The sequence below is a fragment of the Aquarana catesbeiana genome, linkage group LG07 (genome assembly GCF_042186555.1).
Source record: "Aquarana catesbeiana isolate 2022-GZ linkage group LG07, ASM4218655v1, whole genome shotgun sequence".
NCBI classification, from domain to species: domain Eukaryota; kingdom Metazoa; phylum Chordata; class Amphibia; order Anura; family Ranidae; genus Aquarana; species Aquarana catesbeiana.
This window is the reverse complement of record NC_133330.1, coordinates 138,331,371-138,351,293: the sequence shown is the minus strand read 5'-3', so window position 1 is coordinate 138,351,293 and position 19,923 is coordinate 138,331,371. Positions and strand designations below refer to the sequence as shown.

The window sequence follows — 19,923 nt, the reverse complement described above, 5'->3', positions numbered from 1 at the left end:
TTCTGTCAGAAGCCACTGTCCAGGGGAAATGGTCTGCAATAAAAAAAACAGATTGCTCATCAATATCTTAGAGATCAGGGCAGCTAGCCTGGCTCTAGTGTTTTGAACTGCCAGATTACAGGGATGCCCAGCCAGGATCCAATCTGACAATGCCACGGCAGTGGCTTATATCAACCACCAAGGGGGGCACCAAGTGTCAGTCAGCCCAGAAGGAGCTGGGCTACATTCTGACATGGGCAGAGAAATACGTACCATGCCTGTCGGCAGTATTCATTCCAGGGGTGGAGAATTGGCAGGCGGACTTTCTAAGTCACCAGCAGTTGGTTCCAGGGGAGTGGTCCCTACATCCCGAGATTTTTTTTTTTGTTGATTTGTCAATGATGGGTAACCCAGACAGGGATCTGTTGGCATCCAGGTTCAACAACAAACTGGAAAGATTTTTGTGTTCAGAACCAGGGATCTTCTCGCAATCGGGGCGGATGCTTTGGTGACTCCTTGGGATCAGTTTTCCCTAATCTATGCGTTCCCTCCAGTTCGACTTCTTCGTCCGGATTTTAAAAGATCGTGGTGTCTCTGGTCCGTTGGTAGCTGCTATGATAAACGCCAGAAAATCAGTTTCTAGAAACATTTACTACAGAGTTTGGAAATCTTACATTTCCTAGTGTGAGGCCAGAAAATGGCATCCCCATAAATATGTAATCGGGAGGATTCTTGCCTTTTTTACAATTGGGGGTAGAAATGAGGCTGGCTTTGGGAACGATTAAGGGTCAGATTTTGGCCTAGTCCATTTTATTTCAAAGGCCAAGTGCTTTGCATTCTTTGCAAGCCTTTATACAGGGGGTGATTCGCATGATTCCGCTGGTCAGGCCACCATTATGTCCTTGGGATTTAAATCTGGTTCTGTCTGTCGTACAGAAGCAATCTTTCAAGCTCATTTGGCATATTCCTCTGGTTCTTTTGTGAGGGATATTAATATTTTTGGTTGCAGCAACCTTGGCTAGAAGGGTGTCGGAGTTGGCGGCTCGTTCGTGTAAAGAACCATTTTTGATCCTGCACCAAGACAGAATGGTGTTACGACCTCACCCGGACTTTTTGCCTAAGGTAGTGTTCACTTTTCATTTGACTCACGATATCACACTGCCTTCCTTTTTTTCCAGCTCCTCGTTCGACTGAGGAAAAATTGTTGCATTCTCTCCATGTAGTGCGAGCTGTCAGTCTATCTGAAGATGTCAGCTCAGATTCGGAAGACTGATTCTTTGTTCTACCAGAAGGGCCCAAGAAAGGGCAGGCAGCATCAAGATCAACTATCACTCTTTGGATCCGCCAAGTTATTGTTCAGGCTTATGGGTTGAAGGGAAAAATCCCACCTTTTCGGGTAACGGCAGATTCTACTAGGGGAGAAAGTGCCTCATGGGCGGTTCCTCATCAGGCATCTATGGCTCAGATTTGCAAGGCCGCTACGTGGTATTCAGTGCATACATTCACTAGGAGAATACTGCATTTGGTTGTAGCATGCTGCAAGCAGCGATGTAGGTCCTTTAGTTTGATGATGGTCTTCATAATTAGTCTCCCTCTCTTCAAGGGCATTGCTTTGGGACATCGCAGATAGTAATTATTATGGCTGCTTTGTGTCCCGTGATGTATGATAAAAAAAAATTAGATTTTTCCTGCATCTAACCTGTAAAATCAATTTCTTGGAGTACATAACGGTACACAGAGGTCCCCCCTTTTGTCTGGGAATTCTATTGCTTGCTACAAAACTGAGGTACTTCCTGCATGGGAGGGGTTATATAGAGGGGGACTTCCTGTATTTTTAGTTTGCCAGTGTCTATTCACCTATAGGTGGTGTATAACCCAGATAGTAATTATTATGGCTGCTCTGTGTTCCATGATGTACTCCAAGAAATGGATTTTACAGGTAAGATGTAGGAAAAATCCAATTTTTGACGATTATTATATACCACCCTGTCACATGTACCTGTACCTGTACCATACCTATGTTCTCAATAAACTACCATTCGGATCTTTAAAAATCCACTTTTATTTCTGGCCAATTTTTCAATAAACTAGGAAATGCCTAAAGGGTGGAAGGAGGGGGGTGGGGGTGTAATCAAAAGAGGAAGAAAATTGGGGTAGAGGGTTGTGTTCGGGATTGAAGTAGTAAAGGAGTGGGGTGGTATAAAAAAACTATGGCGATTCTATCCTCCCTTCACTTTGGGCTGGTATGATCATCATTATCGAGTGTGGATGTGAATGCTGGGTTCTCCGACCATCCTCAAGATTAACAGTCTATAGTGGTATATAGTGGTTGTCTGTGGTTCGATCACCAATTCAGGTTCTTGGAGGAAAAGGCCCTGGCTGGGTGTTAGCCACAGGCTTTAAAGCTTGTGCAGCTGGTAAGTGTGCACTCTTTGTGGATGTGGATTCACTATTGTCTGTCATAATCACAGGAGACAGTCACAACATATTGTGTTTTTGGTTCACTCACCTTCCTTCCATTGGAGGATATTCAAGACTTCTCATTCATATTGGAGGACTCTCGTTTTTTTGTCACATAGTTCACTAATGGGACTTGTCATGTTTTATTTTTAAGTTTGTATCTAATTTTTTGGGTTACTTGTCAATATTTAGAGCGCAGCTCCTATTATATAAAAAACTAGTCTCTGACATCCTATGCGGAGCTAGGCTCAAGTAGTTCTTTGTACTTATCAGAGAATATCGAATTGCATCCAGTAAAACCAGGTCTTGTAGAAAGGGAACCCCATTTTAGCCATGTACTTAGTATAAATTTCAAGGCCACCAGTATTAAAACTATTGATCCTAGGCGAAACCCCTTTAAGCATCTACTTAGTAGCAATTTCAAGGCCACCAGGCTCAAAATTATTACTAAATCCTTATTAGGAACATGGATAAGGTCCAAGAACACTATTTTCCTATTTGAAATGTAAAGCACGAATCTTTGCAGCCTTGAAGCTGGCCCACAGCCTGATGCTGGAGAGGAGAGGCAGCAATAGCCACATGACACCACTGGAATGTATATTTTCATTTATTAACAGTATGAATGCAAGGAGGGGTTCTGGGACTGAATAGGGTTGGGTTTTTGGTAAGCTGGAGTTTGGTTTTAAACAATAAGTTCACTGCTTTTAGGGTGGAACATGTAACTTTCCCACGCCTGCTCCCCTGCCTGTAGTCACTGTAGTAACTAATAGGGGGCTGTTGAGCGATCTGGTAGTTAATTTTCTCTCCCTGTTAGTTTGTATCTGCCTGCCTGCCTGTATGAGGTACAAGCAGACAGATACACTGACAAGTCTGCAGGACTACTGCATGGCATACGTGATCTGCTGATCACTGGTGCAATGCTTTACAGGCTTCAAGTAAAAAAAAAAATTAAAAAAAAAAAAAGATAAAAAGAATTTTTCACCTGCAAAAAGATGTGCATTCATAAATATTTTTTAAAAGTTGTACTTATCCTTTAAATTGCAATAGTGGTTAATTGATTTTACTTGATGTCTAGGTTTATTTAGCATGCTAAATAATTTTATTGGGTAGTAATGTAGTATAATAAGTATAATTTGGCATGTTCTCCCTTTAGGTTTTTAAGAATGCAAGTCAACAAGAAGGATGCAATCCTGATGTATGGGTTAATTTGGCTTGTACATATTTCTTTCTGGGAATGTATAAAGAGGCAGAGGAAGCAGCCAATAAAGGTAAAATCATATTTAATAATTTGTATATTTATTGTTGAAGATGCTAATTAAAATGTTAAAGAGAACAAGTCAAAAACCGGTATTTGTAATTGTCTGAACCTCCAGTATCAAATTGTTGTTATACCCATGTTTCTTGGCTGTTCAGGGTAGCCATTTGCCCTATTGAATACTTAAAGTGATTGTAAACTATCACCTTGTAAAATCAACCCATTCCATTTCAAATAGAAATAAAAGGCAAAACATTTTTGTATAGATGGAAAAAAAGGTATTTATTTTTTTTATCTTTTTTTATAAGTGATCACATTCCCTTTGTTCTCAGCTGCATAAGAGCTGGGGGAGGAGAAGCAGCAGTACACTGAGCTTCCCAGTAAATGGCTGCACAGCGGGGGGGGGGGGGGGGGGGTGTCAGTACAAGTCTGATCATTGGAGGAGAGTACGCTGAGTTCACAGCATAGAGAACTGACCATGGTGTGCTCTTCTGCTTAGTGTGGTCAGTTTTTGATAGGAAAGCAAGGGGACTAGCAGGAACACCAGAGATTTCACATAAAGGAGGCAATACAAAGAGAACAGGTTAATTTCTCATACAAGTACATGCTACATCAGGCACATATCAGAAATATGAAATGTTGGGGTATCAAATGCTTTAACGCTCAGCCTGGCAAAGCTGGTTTCACCTGCTCATAGGTGATAACATACTCTTGCAAGACTGAAAGTTAACAGACGTGCTTTTGGGATTGCAACAAAACATGACATTTTTACTCTCCTTCAGCTGTTTCAAAATGGTCTGCGTGTGTGTGCGCGTTCAGCACTGAGATTTCTAGGATAGGTTTTTCCCCTGCTATTTACCCTTAAAGTTTTTATGTTATTGAGGTGCCCAGACGATGCACAGCACAGTTTTTACATATTCCAAACAATCAGCAAAAGTACTTTAAAACAATCCCCCTTTATTTATGGAAAAATGTATTTTCAATGTTCACAACAGACACTGAATTTTACGCTTTATTTTTTATGGAGAGCTGAATCTTGGCAACTTGCCAGCTTTCCTATGTAAACACACAGCAGTTGTTTCTAAGCAATTGGGCTGGGATCAGTTTTGCACTGCACACACGCATTACCACACTACACCATGCTATGCAAGCTTTAGTTCACAATAGTGTGGCATTCATTTTGAATGGCACCCCAATGCTCTAATGCACCTACACTGCAGTATGCCACAGTACACTGCAGTGAATTGTGTTTAAAAAGAAAAAAAAAAGGTTTGGTTTTGGCAGCCTATTCAAAATCAGTAGGCTTCCCTAATGGAAAGCATATTATTGCACGACATAATGCGTGCTACCGCTGAAATGTCAGTGGTGACATCACTGTCAGAGGTGACGTGTGACTAACATTTAAAGGAAGAAGCAGCAGCCACCAGTAAGGCACACGCCATTAGAGGTACCTTTTATTGGTACCTAGCTAATACCCCAAAAATGTTTTTGCCCAAACTTAAAAGTGGAACTTTAGTCAAAAATGTTTCTTGTTTTATATAAAATGGGGATGGGTGGGGCTTTTAATTGAAATCTTTGCTTGTCTGTGGAGGTTTCCTCCCACTTCCTGTCCATATTAGATAACCAGTAGCAAGGCTATTGCCTCAGAACAAAGGCAGCAAAAAAAAAAAAAACTCCCCACTCTTCTAAATAAGTAGTTTTCTTGCTGTCTGTGTCCCCATTGGAGAAGTTGTTGTTCTCCATCGTTTCTGTCACACAGAATGTTAATGGCAGGAGGGCAATACAGCACGCATTGTGTGTGCAAGAGGAAATGCATGGATTATGTTGCAATGCACCCACAAATTAATAGTCATCTGTCCTGTGAGCGGTTGGATAGGGCTGTGAATTATTGGGTACTTTAAGCAGATTACCCAGATTTGACACAACAACCTAAAAGGAAATACTATTAGAAAATCCCCTTTTTAAATATTTGTAGGAAATCAAATAAAATAACTGTAAACGTTACACTGAATTGTATACAATTTTTATAAGCTTCCTCAAAGTGAAGGATTATATCTGTGTGAAAGTGTTCTATGCATAAACTGGCAACCTTTTAATCAGGGTTACCACATTGCTGATATGGTAAATTTCATGCTGATAAGTCTTCCCTTACTTTTACTGCTAGTTTTGGGAATAGTGTTAAAAATGTATTTTCTTAAACAAGCATTAAGGGACCTAGGATGATAATTCAAGTACACGCTGCTGCCTTCACATAGTTCCCAACTTTCCCTGATTTGGAGGGACTGTCCCTCTTTTGGAACCAAATCCCTCTGTCACGTTTTCCTCCTTGTTTGTCTCTCTTTGGTCTGATGTATAGCCCTCTATGAAGAAATGTACTACAGAAACTGTACTGTTTACCTACCAGAAGTGTTAAACCACACATCCAACCGCTAAATGAGTGCAGAAAAAAATCACATGTGGGTTTTTTAACCATTCAATTTTTGAATATCAATATGGACCATATAGCTTGGTAAATCCTGGCCCCCCCAAATCCTATAAACCTATGAGTAAGGCAGACCATACTCCACAACCACAGGTTGTGTTGACAGGGGAATCCTCCCACCGAGCCATTGTATTCTCCCGGCGGGGGGAAGCCGATCATGCCGGGAGAAGACTGTGATTATCGTTAGTGGCTATAACAGCCGTTAGCGGTTATTGGTACATTCAGTTTGTCCATACATAGTTCGAATCTTGGCTGGTTTCTGCTAAACCGACTGAGATGCGAACTGTCTATGGCCAGCCATAGTCTTTGTTGCAATGAGGGGACACCCCCAACTATCATCTGTGTACAGCTCTCAAAGGAAAAGCCTCATTTGTGACTTAAAGTGGAGTTCCGACAAAAAAAAAAACTTAAAAGTCAGCATCTACAAATACTGCAGCTGCTGACTTTTATAATCGGACACTTACCTGCCTCAGGATCCAGCGATGCGGGGGAACAAAGCCCTGCTCGTCTCCCCCTCCTCTCTGCGACGCTGGCATTGTCACTGTGGGCGCACGGCTGTGGCTTCCGGGCAATCTGGGATCTGTGACGTGTCCCAGATGATTGCCGAGAGGGAGGAGGGAGAGGTGATCTTACTTCCGGTGCCCCGGGGGGGGAAGTGGGAGCTGGAACACTCTAAAAAGAGGGTTTCCGCCCCCCCCCAAAAAAAAATGACATGCCAAATGTGGCATGTCAGGGGGTCACCTTCCCTTAAAGCGGAAGTTCCATTTTTGGGTGGGGGAACTCCGCTTTAAAGATTCTCATCTTTCTCCGGGTATGGAAATCCCACATGGAATCTTGTAGGTTGGTCATTGCTTCCCTCTTTCTAGGGAACTTTCTGGCCTCTGTAAACATCAAGGATACTTACTTGCATGTAACCTCTCCCATCTTTCTGTCAGGCCAATGTTCCTGCAAACATTCTTTGCAGTCCGCTCACAACGTTACCCATTTTTGGCCCTCCCCTTTAGGTCTGTCCACTAGACCTTGAGATTTCACCAGGGTGCTAGTCCCTCTAGTTCTGCTTTGCTCTTTGGGCATTTCTATAGTGGAGTACCTAGATAAACTAAGATAGATTTTACTGAGGGAACAGTTTAACACACTCTGTCAGCTAATGTCTAACTAATTGTTTAAACTCTACAGAAGTTCAGGTGGATCTTGAACATCCAGAAGTCAACATTGGAACTAACTGACTACTTGAGGTATCTAGGCCTTCTGGCTACTGCTTTGTCCAGGGTCTTCATCCCATAGGCCTAACTCCAAACTCTCTCCCATGTTCACACGTTACAATCCAGAAGCTGACCAACCTTCCTCTTTTGCATGAATGTTCCTCTTTCAGACCAGTTCCATATGCCCAATTCTACCCCAGACTGTTGCAACTTAACATTCAGGCTGTGTGAGTCAAGAAGGCCCAGTCTCTGAACAATTGCGAGTGCCTGGTTCCAAAAACTAGGCTTGCTCTGGCTTGGTGGCTCTCAAGTTCTAACCCTGGAATCTGGGAAATATTTGCTTTTGCTAGTCTGGAAGGTGCTCACAATGGCAGCCAGCCTGTCGGGCTGGGGAGGTGTTCTGGACACCCTTCTGGTGCAAGGAACTTGGTTGCTGGAGGAAGCTTTTTTTCCAAATCAACCTTCTGAAGTTAATTTTACCCTTCGTCACTGGACCTCTCAACTGCAAGGTTTCAAACAGGACTTTGTATAACAATGTCATAACTGCAGGGAGGAAGCAAAGGTTTTGCAGCTCAAAAAAGAGTCAACCAGATTCTTGCTTGTCCAGAATTTCACATTCCAGCCCTGTCTGCCATGCATATACCGGGTGTGAGAAATTGAAAGGTGTACTTCATCATCATTATCTGGATACAGAATGGTCTCTCTATCCTGAGGTGTTTCAGGAGCTTTGTTTCAGAGGGGGGAAGCGCTCCTGCAGACATGTCCTCTATCATTGTGCCTGTACCTCCATACAGGTTTTCAGTATTGAAGCTGGAGTGTAAATAAACTTCAAGGGCACTCATCTGTGCCCCAGCAGTCAATTGAGAACTACAAACCATCTTCCATGGTGGCAGATGGGACTTTTACTTTCTTCATGCACAGATTCCTGTGAACAAATTGCGTGGCTGTGCTGGCAGAGCATAGCTGCTCCATTTTTGAAATCTAACAGTGGGTGCAGGGAGAGGATTCCCCAACCGCTATCACGAAGTGGGAAGGTGCAGGGGGTGTGAACGGGGCAGGAGCTGGAGCACGTTACACCCTAAACATGTAATATGCTCCAAAAGGTAAACTTTTAACAAACTGAGCAAGTTTGTCTCCAGGTCCAGGGATCCTATAGTCTCTACAGTGGATTCTCTGGTGACTCCATAGATCAATTCAGCCTGATCCATGCCTTTCCTCCTCTAAAACACCTTCATTACCCCCTCTGCAGGATTGAGATAGAAGGCATTCTAGTAACTCTTAGCACACTGAACTGGTCCAGGTGGACATGGTTCTCGGACCTCGTCATATTCCTGGCAGACTCTCTTTGAGCACTCCCAAATCTTCCGTATCTTGAATTCGAAAGATCACTTTACCATCCAGCTTCTTGGTTGCTGGCTTGAAGGGCCTTGCTTTTGCAGCCCATGTCTTGAGGAATAAGGGCCTGCATGCTTCTTGTTCTACTATCTCCATGTGGATTTGACGGCCCGCAATTCAAGTCGGTATAGTTAGGCCTCATGCACACTGCTGCTCCTAAATGCATGTTTTTTGGCGCTTTTGGTGTTTTTTGCCAAAGCCTCTGAACTCGGCTCAATAAAAGCCTATGGTTGACTTACTAAAACTAGAAAGTGCAAAATCTGGTCAGTTCTGCAGAAAATCCAATCCCTTCCAGCTTTTTTTTGTCAAAGCTTAATTGAACAAGCTGCAGTTAGAAGCTGATTGGCTACCATGCACAGTTGCACCAGATTTTATACCCTCCAGTTTTAGCAAATTAACCCCTATGTGTTCATGCACATAGGCTTTTACCAGAGTTTTGGAGCAGCAGAGTTTAGAGGCAATAGAACGCTCCTGTCCTGAACACATTATAATTGGGTTCAGGAGAAGAATGTTTTGGCAGAAAACTGACAAATGCTGCAAAAACAGGTGTAAACATGCGTTAACGCTGGGTATGTTTTAGTGCTTAGGCGTTTTATTCGATTCAATGGGCAGAATAAATGTATTCTGGGCAATGAAATAAACCCCCAAGTGCTTGACATCGGAAAACGCCATACACATGTTTACCAGCATATCTCATCCAGGACAGTTATTAGCATCCAGTGTGCATGAGTCCTCATGATTAAATGTTCTCTTTCTCTACTAGGTCAGTTGGTGCTTCATAGGCTTTTCAGCATCAGACATCCGTTTTTCAGATCTGCAAGTCTGCCATCTAGTCTTCTATTCACACGGTTGTCCGGTTTTACAAGATGTTGTTCAGGTCTCATCTGATGTCGTCTTCAGTCATAACATGCTTCAGGTGGCTCTGTAAGCTTTGTTGAGCCACCTTTTGGTAACCTCTTACTTGTGGGCCAGTGAACATGTTTGCTGTGTTGCCCACCCATGAGTAAGACTTCTTTTGGATATACCTATGTACCTTAATGTATGTTTAACCACTTCCGGACCGCCGCACGCCGATGTACGTCCTCAATTTGAGGACGGATATCGTTATGGCAGCAGCTAGCTGCCATAAACCCGGTATCCCTGTGTTCGGCCGGCGGTCCGGTACAAGATAAAAGTGGTCTCTGCGGTGGATTTGCCGCAAGATCACTTTTATCAGCGGCAGGAGAGGGCCCCCTTCCACGGTGATCCGTGCCCTCCGCCGCTGCCCAGGGCTCCGTTAATCGGCAGAGGGCACCGGATCTCGGTCCTTCTCAGGGCTGTGCATGGAGACGAGTGAGGGGAAGATGGCCCCCACCCATCTCCATGGCACTACAGAGCGGAAGCGATGTCAAAAGGTCACTTCCGCCCATAGCTCTTAACGGGCTTTTTTTTTTTTTTCTTCTTTTTTTTTAAATGACAATTTTTTAATTTATTTATTTTTTTTATTGAACTTTAGTGTAAATATGAGATCTGAGGTCTTTTTGACCCCAGATCTCATATTTAAGAGGTCCTGGCATGCTTTTTTTTCTATCACAAGGGATGTTTACATTCCTTGTAAATAGGAATAAAAGTGACACAATTTTTTTTTTTTAAACAGCGCGTCCCGTCCCGCCGAGCTCGCGTGCAGAAACGAACGCATACGCGAGTAGCGCCCGCATATGAAAACGGTGTTCAAACCACACATGTGAGGTATCGCCGCGATCGGTAGAGCGAGAGCAATAATGTCTAGTCCTAGACCTCCTCTGTAACTTAAAACATGCAACCTGTAGAATTTTTTTAAACGTCGCCTATGGAGATTTTTAAGGGTAAAAGTTTGTCGCCATTCCACGAGCGGGCCGAAGCGTGACATGTTGGGTATCAATTTACTCGGCGTAACATTATCTTTCAATATAAAAAAAATTGGGCTAACTTTACTGGTGTCTTATTTTTTAATTCAAAAAAGTGTATTTTTTAAAAAAAAGTGTGCTTGTAAGACTGCTGCGCAAATACGTTGTGACAAAGTATTGCAATGACCGCCATTTTATTCTCTAGGGTGTATGTATAGTGTATAATGTTTGGGAGTTCTAAGTAATTTTCTAGCAAAAAAACTGTCTTTAACTTGTAAACAACACATCTAAAAAAGAGGCCTGGTCCTTAAGTGGTTGAGAAAATAGGAGTTCTGACCACAAATCCTTTTCTTGGGGTACATTCGGGGACACGGGTCCTTCCTTTCTCTGTTCTTCTGTTTCACTCCTACTATTGCTTTGCTACAAAACTTGAACATGATGGAGTGGGAGGGTTTATATGTAGCATTCCTTATAGTCTTGTTTCACCAGTGTCCAATTCCCTGAATGCAGCAGCACAACCTTATGTACATGACATACCATCCTGTGCCCCTAATGTTCTCAAAGAAAATAATTTTATGATAAGCCATAAATCCTCTTATTTGGTTATGAATTGAAATGTTTTTTTTTTTATTTCTTTAGCAGCTAAAAGTCGCCTCCAGAATCGCTTGCTATTTCACTTGGCACATAAGGTATTTATTTGTCACAGCACAGCCAAATAATTTTCCACTTTAATAGTATAGTGTGAATGTTAACATCTGAACTAAAGCAATTTAGTAGCCAATTATGAATGCAAATGTCTGATTTGTTGGTATATAGCTATATACTGACATGCACCCAAAGTGCAAATGCTGAAATCAGCATAGTTTCTTCAAGATGATAGAAATGTGTAAAAACACAAGTTCTTACTCTTGGTGATACTGCCCATCGTCTCCTTGTCTTGGATACAGCAGTCAGACTGCACTGCTTTCTACTGTAGGATAATGTGTTGGGCTGGGTTCACACTAATGTGATTGCAGACATTGCATGTGATGCGCACCGCATTCCTGTGTACATAACATGCAATGTCTGTGCGGCTGAAATTGCATTCGCACCAAAATGGTGCAGGACCCTTTTTTTTTTTTTGTCCACACTGGAATGGGATTGCATGGGTGTTCCAACCCATGCGATCCGATTCCACAGTTCGCACTGCAAACCAATTTGGGGGTATAAATAACTTTATATTGACACCTGCAGTATTTCGCAGAGCACAGTGTGAACTACCTGCCATTCTGATGTGGTGTGGGAACCGGCACAGGAATCACTGTGGTTCCCACATTGCGCCAGTGTGAACCCAGCCTGAAAGCTGCTCTTTCTGTCAGGGTTCCATGTGTGCACGTTTGCTGTTTTGCCCATAACCCTAGTTGCTCAATCTAGCATCTTTAGTCTCTTTGCTGTTAGTGTAGGTATGTTATAACCTACTGTTACTGGCATCAGGGGGTGAGAAGGGAAGGTAGAGTCAATAAGATCAGCAGCAGGTGTCAGGGTGGAAGGTAAAAGAATCAAAGACTGGAGGAGTACGCATCAATCATACGAATCAATCAACTTTATCATGAAAGAACAAAAACAAAAATTAGAAATATGTGTATATATACAAGAATCGTAAACCAACTATAAAATATACACATATGGCTGCAGTCAGACACATGGCGAGCATCCCCAAATATGCGTTCCTACCATATTGGCTGAGCGTGGGAGCCAGATTAAAATTAAAAAAATTAATAAGGAGTGAGATCCAGTGATGCCATGCACCGGATCAGCCACAGTCACCCAAATATGCTGGTCTCCTGTAGGGAGGGGGTATGGGTGGATGGAGTCAAATGGAGCTCAGAATGTAACCTTTCAATCCAAACATAAGATATCCTTATGAATTCTCTTTAAAGTGGTTGTAAACCCACAAACAAAGACAAAAAAACCCTGCAAGACAAAAGCAAAATGAGCTAGTATGCATAGCATACTAGCTCATTATGTATTACTTACCTTAGATCGAAGCCCCCACAGTCCTCATTCACCGCTCCGGCCGGTGACATCGCACCCGGAGTTACTTCTGGGTATCGCATGCTCCGGCGCTGTGATTGGCCGAAGCTGCATTGATGTCACTCCCGTGCATGCGCACAGGAGCCGCTGGTAACGGCAGAGTCTAACTGAAGCAACGGCACATACTGTGACAATTTACTGTGATGGCTATGTGGTTTCCAGAGTCACTGATGTAAGTGAATATACCTGATGTCCTATCCTGATGGTGTGAGGCTCCCAGGGATAGCAAAATGTCTGCCACCACGTGGGTCCTTATATACCCCTACCCGTTGCGTTATGACACAGCGCGGATGTAAAGGGGAGGGGCTGCATGACGAGGGGGCCTCCAAGATCACAAGCCATGCCATGGACCACGGCAATCGCCATCAAACAAAAAGGGAGTCAATCATGTCCACACCCCTAAAGGCGAGATTCACTGAGCAACATTCTCATGCCCACTAAACTGCCACAGAGCACAACACGGCAGGAAGCCGAATCCCTCAAGCCAAGTGCCTGCATGGGTGCCCCCCAAGTTTAGGAGGGCTGTGTACCTATCCCCACATCGTGGGGATGGACGCCCTAGGGCGTCCGTACGGGGACCCACAAGGTGGATGGGCAAAAGGGCCAAACGGAGCAGAGCTCCACAGGTGTCACTCTATATGGAAAAAATAAATATATATATATATATATATATATATATATATATATATATATATATATATATATATATATATATATATATATATATAACATATTACATACACACACACACACTGGGGACGGAAAGTATTCAGACCCCCTTAAATTTTTCACTCTGTTATATTGCAGCAATTTGCTAAAATCATTTAAGTTCATTTTTTTTTCCTCAATGTACACACAGCACCCCATATTGACAGAAAAACACAGAGTTGTTGACATTTTTGCAGATTTATTAAAAAGAAAAACTGAAATATCACATGGTCCTAAGTATTCAGACCTTTTGCTCAGTATTTAGTAGAAGCCCCCTTTTGATCTAATACAGCCATGAGTCTTTTTGGAAAATATGCAACAAGTTTTTCACACCTGGATTTGGGGATCCTCTGCCATTCCTCCTTGCAGATCCTCTCCAGTTCTGGCAGGTTGGATGGTAAATGTTGGTGGACAGCCATTTTTAGGTCTCTCCAGAGATGCTCAATTGGGTCTAAGTCAGGGCTCTGGCTGGGCCATTCAAGAACAGTCACGGAGTTGTTGTGAAGCCACTCCTTCGTTATTTTAGCTGTGTGCTTAGGGTCATTGTCTTGTTGGAAGGTAAACCTTCGGCCCAGTCTGAGGTCCTGAGCACTCTGGAGAAGGTTTTCGTCCAGGATATCCCTGTACTTGGCCGCATTCATCTTTCCCTCGATTGCAACCAGTCGTCCTGTCCCTGCAGCTGAAAAACACCCCCACAGCTCGATGCTGCCACCACCATGCTTCACTGTTGGGACTGTATTGGATAGGTGATGAGCAGTGCCTGGTTTTCTCCACACATACCGCTTAGAATTATGGCCAAAAAGTTCTATCTTGGTCTTATCAGACCAAAGAATCTTATTTCTCACCATCTTGGAGTCCTTCAGGTGTTTTTTTTAGCAAACTCCATGCGGGCTTCCATGTGTCTTGCACTGAGGAGAGGCTTCCATCGGGCCACTCTGCCATAAAGCCCCGACTGGTGGAGGGCTGCAGAGAAGGTTGACTTTCTACAACTTTCTCCCATCTCCCGACTGCATCTCTGGAGCTCAGCCACAGTGATCTTTGGGTTCTTCTTTACCTCTCTCACCAAGGCTCTTTCTCCCCCGACAGCTCAGTTTGGCCGGACGGCCAGCTCTAGGAAGGGTTCTGGTCATCCCAAAGTCTTCCATTGAAGGATTATGGAGGCCACTGTGCTCTTAGGAACCTTAAGTGCAGCAGAAATGTTTTTGTAACCTTGGTCATATCTGTGCCTTGCCACAATTCTGTCTCTGAGCTCTTCAGGTAGTTCCTTTGACCTCATGGTTCTCATTTGCTCTGACATGCTCTGTGAGCTGTAAGGTCTTATATAGACAGGTGTGTGGCTTTCCTAATCAAGTCCAATCAGTATAATCAAACACAGCTGGACTCAAATGAAGGTGTAGAACCATCTCAAGGATGATCAGAAGAAATGGACAGCACCTGAGTTAAATGAGTGTCACAGCAAAGGTTTTGAATACTTAGGACCATGAGATATTTCAGTTTTTCTTTTTTAATAAATCTGCAAAAATGTCAACAATTCTGTGTTTTTCTGTCAATATGGGGTGCTGTGTGTACATTAATGAGGAAAAAAATGAACATAAATGATTTTAGCAAATGGCTGCAATATAACAGAGTGAAAAATGTAAGGGGGTCTGAATACTTTCCGTCCCCACTGTGTGTATATGTGTGTGTGTATGTATATATATATATATATATGTATGTGTGTGTGTGTGTGTGTGTGTGTGTGTGTGTGTGTGTGTGTATATATATATATATATATATGTGTGTGTGTATATTAGGGCTGCTGAAATTAATCGCAGCATCGATGCATCGCGATTCGGGTGTCCCCGATGCGGCATCGATGCATGCGACCCGAAAAATCGATGTCTGGCCCCGCCCCCTCCCGGGAGAGCGCTCCGTGCATAAAGCTGTTTTTAGTGTGTGTATAATCCGGTCATGTGATTCTCAGCCGCGCCTCCCTCCTCTCAGTCTCTCCTGGTGTCAGCTCCGCCCACTGACTGGAGCTATCAGGTCGGAAGAGAGGCGGGCGGGGCTGACATCAGGAGAGACGTGAGAGGAGGGAGGCGCGGCCGAGAGTCACATGACCGGAATATACACACACTAAAAACAGCTTTATGCACGGAGTGCTCTCCCGGGAGAATTCACTGCAGATCCTGAGATGTGACAACCGGCAGAACACCGGCCCCACTGCTCATTACAGGCTGCCAGAGCAGCATGTAAGTAGGGAGGGGGGGGGAGGGCGCTGTGACTGACCATCTCCTGTGCCATGTCCCCAGTGTCTGACCATCTCCTGTGCCATGTCCCCAGTGTCTGACCATCTCCTGTGCCATGTCCCCAGTGTCTGACCATCTCCTGTGCCATGTCCCCAGTGTCTGACCATCTCCTGTGCCATGTCCCCAGTGTCTGACCATCTCCTGTGCCATGTCCCCAGTGTCTGACCATCTCCTGTGCCATGTCCCCAGTGTCTGACCATCTCCTGTGCCATGTCCCCAGTGTCTGACCATCTCCTGTGCCATGTCCCCAGTGTCTGACCATCTCCTGTGCCATGTCCCCAGTGTCTGACCATCTCCTGTGCCATGTCCCCAGTGTCTGACCATCTCCTGTGCCATGTCCCCAGTGTCTGACCATCTCCTGTGCCACGTCCCCAGTGTCTGACCATCTCCTGTGCCACGTCCGCAGTGTCTGACCATCTCCTGTAGCATGTCCGCAGTCTCTGATCATCTCCTGTAGCATGTCCGCAGTCTCTGATCATCTCCTGTAGCATGTCCGCAGTCTCTGATCATCTCCTGTAGCATGTCTGTCTGCAGTCTCTGATCATCTCCTGTAGCATGTCTGTCTGCAGTCTCTGATCATCTCCTGTAGCATGTCCGCAGTCTCTGATCATCTCCTGTAGCATGTCCGCAGTCTCTGATCATCTCCTGTAGCATGTCCGCAGTCTCTGATCATCTCCTTTAGTATTTAGGAAGAGAGCCTGGAGCTCCTCTGCTGTCTCTTTTTTTCTTAAGAACAGATAGAATAAAAAAATGGAGTTCTCCTGACTACTTTAATTTTTTTTGATGAAAACCATGAGCACCTGCGGACTTGCGCTGTAATCGTGATGCATCGTGATGCATCGCGGAATCGAATCGAATCGAATCGTTGACTTGATAATCGTAATCGAATCGTGAGGCCAGTGAAGATGCGCACCCCTAGTGTATATGTATGTATATATATAGATAGATAGATAGAGAGATAGATATATCTCTCTCTAAACGCTAAAAGACAGTATATCAAGCCAAAAATCCATTTATGGAATTTAGTGGACCTCGCCAAGTGCATAAATGCAGCCATGAACACTTACACATTCTTAAACAGTACCCCAAAGTACTATAACATGAAAATACATAGCATGACAAATGTATAAAGTATTTATAATTCCCTCTGCACACAAGGGATAACACATGAAGAAAACACAGTAGCAATTGCACAGACCAGAAATTGATAAACACAGTCCAAAAATGGAGAGAGGAGTAGGGGCACATACAGGACTCCTGTCCAAGTCCAGTGTGATAGAGATCATATATTGGATGAACGAGTGATTACAGGAACGGTTTGTAACTGATTCCCTCGTTCAAGCCTGGGTGTCTAGTTGCCTGTAGCAAGTAGATCCATCTGGTTTCAAGTTAGTTTTTTTTGTCAATATCACTGCCTCGTTCGTGAGGAGGGATATGTTCAAGAGTAAAGAAGCCTATCGAATTGAGTCCCCAGTTTTATGATGACTGGTCACCAGGGTGTCCCTAAGAGATCTTGATATCTTATACATAATTTCATAATCTATGGATTACAGGTCCCGAATGAAGTTTGGCTGGTTGCCATAGACATTGAGGCCCAATACAATTCCATTCCACACACACAAGGTGTCCAGGTGGTACCAGAATTTGTTGACCAGCGTGATTTGGATTCTTGGAAATATAATTGGACTTTATTGTGGAAATGTTGAATTTCATCCTTACACATAATATTTTTGTCTTTAGGTTCCCACTACCCTCAGGAACAGGGAGTTGCTATGGGGACTAGATTTGCTCCATCGTATGCTAACCTGTACCTGGGGGATGGGAACGACACCTTTTTGCTGAAGAATCCAGCACTATAGAAATTGGGAACATTTTATCAAGGAATGTAATTCTCTTCTGGTCATAGGTGTACGTGAACTTAAGGTTATGCGTGTTGTACTGCAAACTGTCCAAAAATTTGACTAATTCATCCTTTGATCCTGCCCATACCATAAAGACATAGTAGATATATCTGTGCCAGGATAAAATGTTCCCAATTTCTATAGCTCTTGATTCTTCAGCAAAAAGGTCTCGCTCCCACCCCCCCAGGTACAGGTTAGCATACGATGGAGCACATCTTGTCCCCATAGCAACTCCCTGTACCTGGAGGTAGTGGGAAACTTTAGGCCTCATGCACACTGGACGTTAAAATAACGTTATAAAAACGTCAGTAGCTTTGCAGTGAGTTTTTCAACTTTTTTCAATGTTTTTGCAAAGCGTTTTTTAGTGTTTATTAGCGGTTTTAGCGGTTTTCCACGTTAGAATTTTTATTACATTTTCTCAATGGATCAAAAACGTTAAACGCTGGTGAGTGAAGTTTTTAAGCGTTTAGCGACGTTTATAAGCGTTAGAGCATTTTGCAGCTGAAAAACGTCTCTCAGAACCTGCTCAAAAACGCCACTGCCCAAAACTGCTGATAATAGCCTATGTGTGCATGGACACATAGGACAACACGATGGAGAGTTTAATGACTGTAGAAAAAAATGTCTACAGCCAAAAACAGCTGCTGTAAAAACGTCAAACGCCCAGTGTTCATGAGACAAAAAATATGTGTAAGGATGAAATTCAACATTTCCACAATAAAGTCATTATATTTCCAAGTATCCAAATCATGCTCGTCAAGAAATTTTCGTACCACCTGGACATCTCGTGTGTGTGGAATGGAATTGTATTTGGCCTCAATGTCTATGGCAACCAGCCAAACGTCATTTGGGACCTGTAATCCATCTATGATTTTAAGTAACTCAATTGTATCCTTTACTTTAGAGAAAAGACCCTTAACATATGGATATAGATACTCACTCATCTATAAGCAGTCAGCCTATATATTATGAAATTAGGTATAAGAGATCAAGATCTCTTAGGGACACCCAGGTGACCAGTTATCATAAAACTGGGGACTCAGGAAAAAAAACCCTAGGTACATACCCTTGTGGAAAATGCAACTATTGTCCCTTTATTTTGAGTATCACAAGTGTGTCACCCTTCCCAACAACACCACGTGGACCCGTAAATACCAAACCACCTGCCAATCAATTGGCGCTCTATATATAATGAAATGTTGCTGTGGGGCATTCTACGTAGGTAAGACGAATCGAATACTCTTTTGTAGGATTAGGTGAAAACAGGATAGGGGTGGTGCTAAGTTGTTCTAGAGAGTAGGGTAAACCCACATCCCCAATGTGTCTAGGCAAATGAAAAATTGTTCCTCTTGCGGGACATTAAAAGGAGAACCTACTCGTGAGTAATAAGGAGTATGAGGAGTGTATGTTTGAAATGAAATTAGGTATTTATTAAGATATAGACCTAAAAGGGTCTGTGGTACACAAGGTAAAGGTAACAGGAATACAAAAAAGAGGGTTACAGGATGTGTAATACAGACAAAGAAATTTCAATACAATATGCAGGGATACACAATCATTTGAACTCTGGTACATATGGAACACGCATACGGGGAGTACCCGACGCGTTTCGAGATACTCTTCTTCAGGAGGATCTGATTGGGATCAGCATAAAGAGAAGTATGTCCTGTGTTATTGCTTGGGAGAGTGTGTCTATTAATGCATCCATTAAAAGCATTCAGGCAGAGAGAAGGTAGGGGGGGACATGTCGCCACATACACACCGAGGTATGTGCTCGCTCCTAATCCAGGTGGGACAGGCCGTGTGTACCTTTTCCCAGTGGTGTCACCAGGGGGGGCCGTTCCCCAACAGAGAGCGTCAAACACCAATGGGTATGGTGTTCCTGGGGTGGGCTCCAATCTGGAGTGGGTGGTAGATGCTGTGCAGTAGAGGTTCTGTTTGATGTATGAATGGGGGCATGCACAATCAGGTCAAATAATTGCCCAATGTGGCATAAACCGACACCCCGGCAAGGTGAAGCCCGGTGTCATAGGGGTATCCAGCCTGTGGTGGGTCCTTGGAACGGAGTGGTGTGCACTGCTGGCGTGCAGATATGGAGGGGAGCCCAATGGATGCATTAATACACACTCTCCCAAGCAATACCACAGGACATACCTCTGTTTATGCTGATCCCAATCAGATACCCCTGAAAAAGAGTGTATCTCAAAACGTGTCGGGTACTCCTCGTATGTGTGTTCCATATGTACCGGAGTTCAAATGATTGTGTATCTCTGCATATTGTATTGCAATTTCTTTGTCTGTATTACGCATCCTGT

At 43.5% G+C, this 19,923-nt stretch overlaps 1 protein-coding gene across 6 annotated transcripts in view; it reads left to right on the top strand.

The window, feature by feature from the left end:
- The window catches only part of IFT56 (intraflagellar transport 56), a 1,103,321-nt gene that overhangs the window by 257,805 nt on the left and 825,593 nt on the right, over window positions 1-19,923 (top strand). For 5 of the 6 annotated variants that reach the window (XR_012235287.1, XM_073592705.1, XM_073592704.1 and 2 more), the window contains exons 4-5: window positions 3,593-3,707; window positions 11,278-11,327. Coding sequence is in view for 5 of the 6 variants with exons in the window: in XM_073592705.1 (XP_073448806.1) it covers window positions 3,593-3,707; window positions 11,278-11,327 (165 nt within the window). In the remaining variant the exon portion in view is untranslated. The remainder of the gene's footprint in view (window positions 1-3,592; window positions 3,708-11,277; window positions 11,328-19,923) is intronic. The other variant, XM_073592706.1, reaches the window with a different exon arrangement.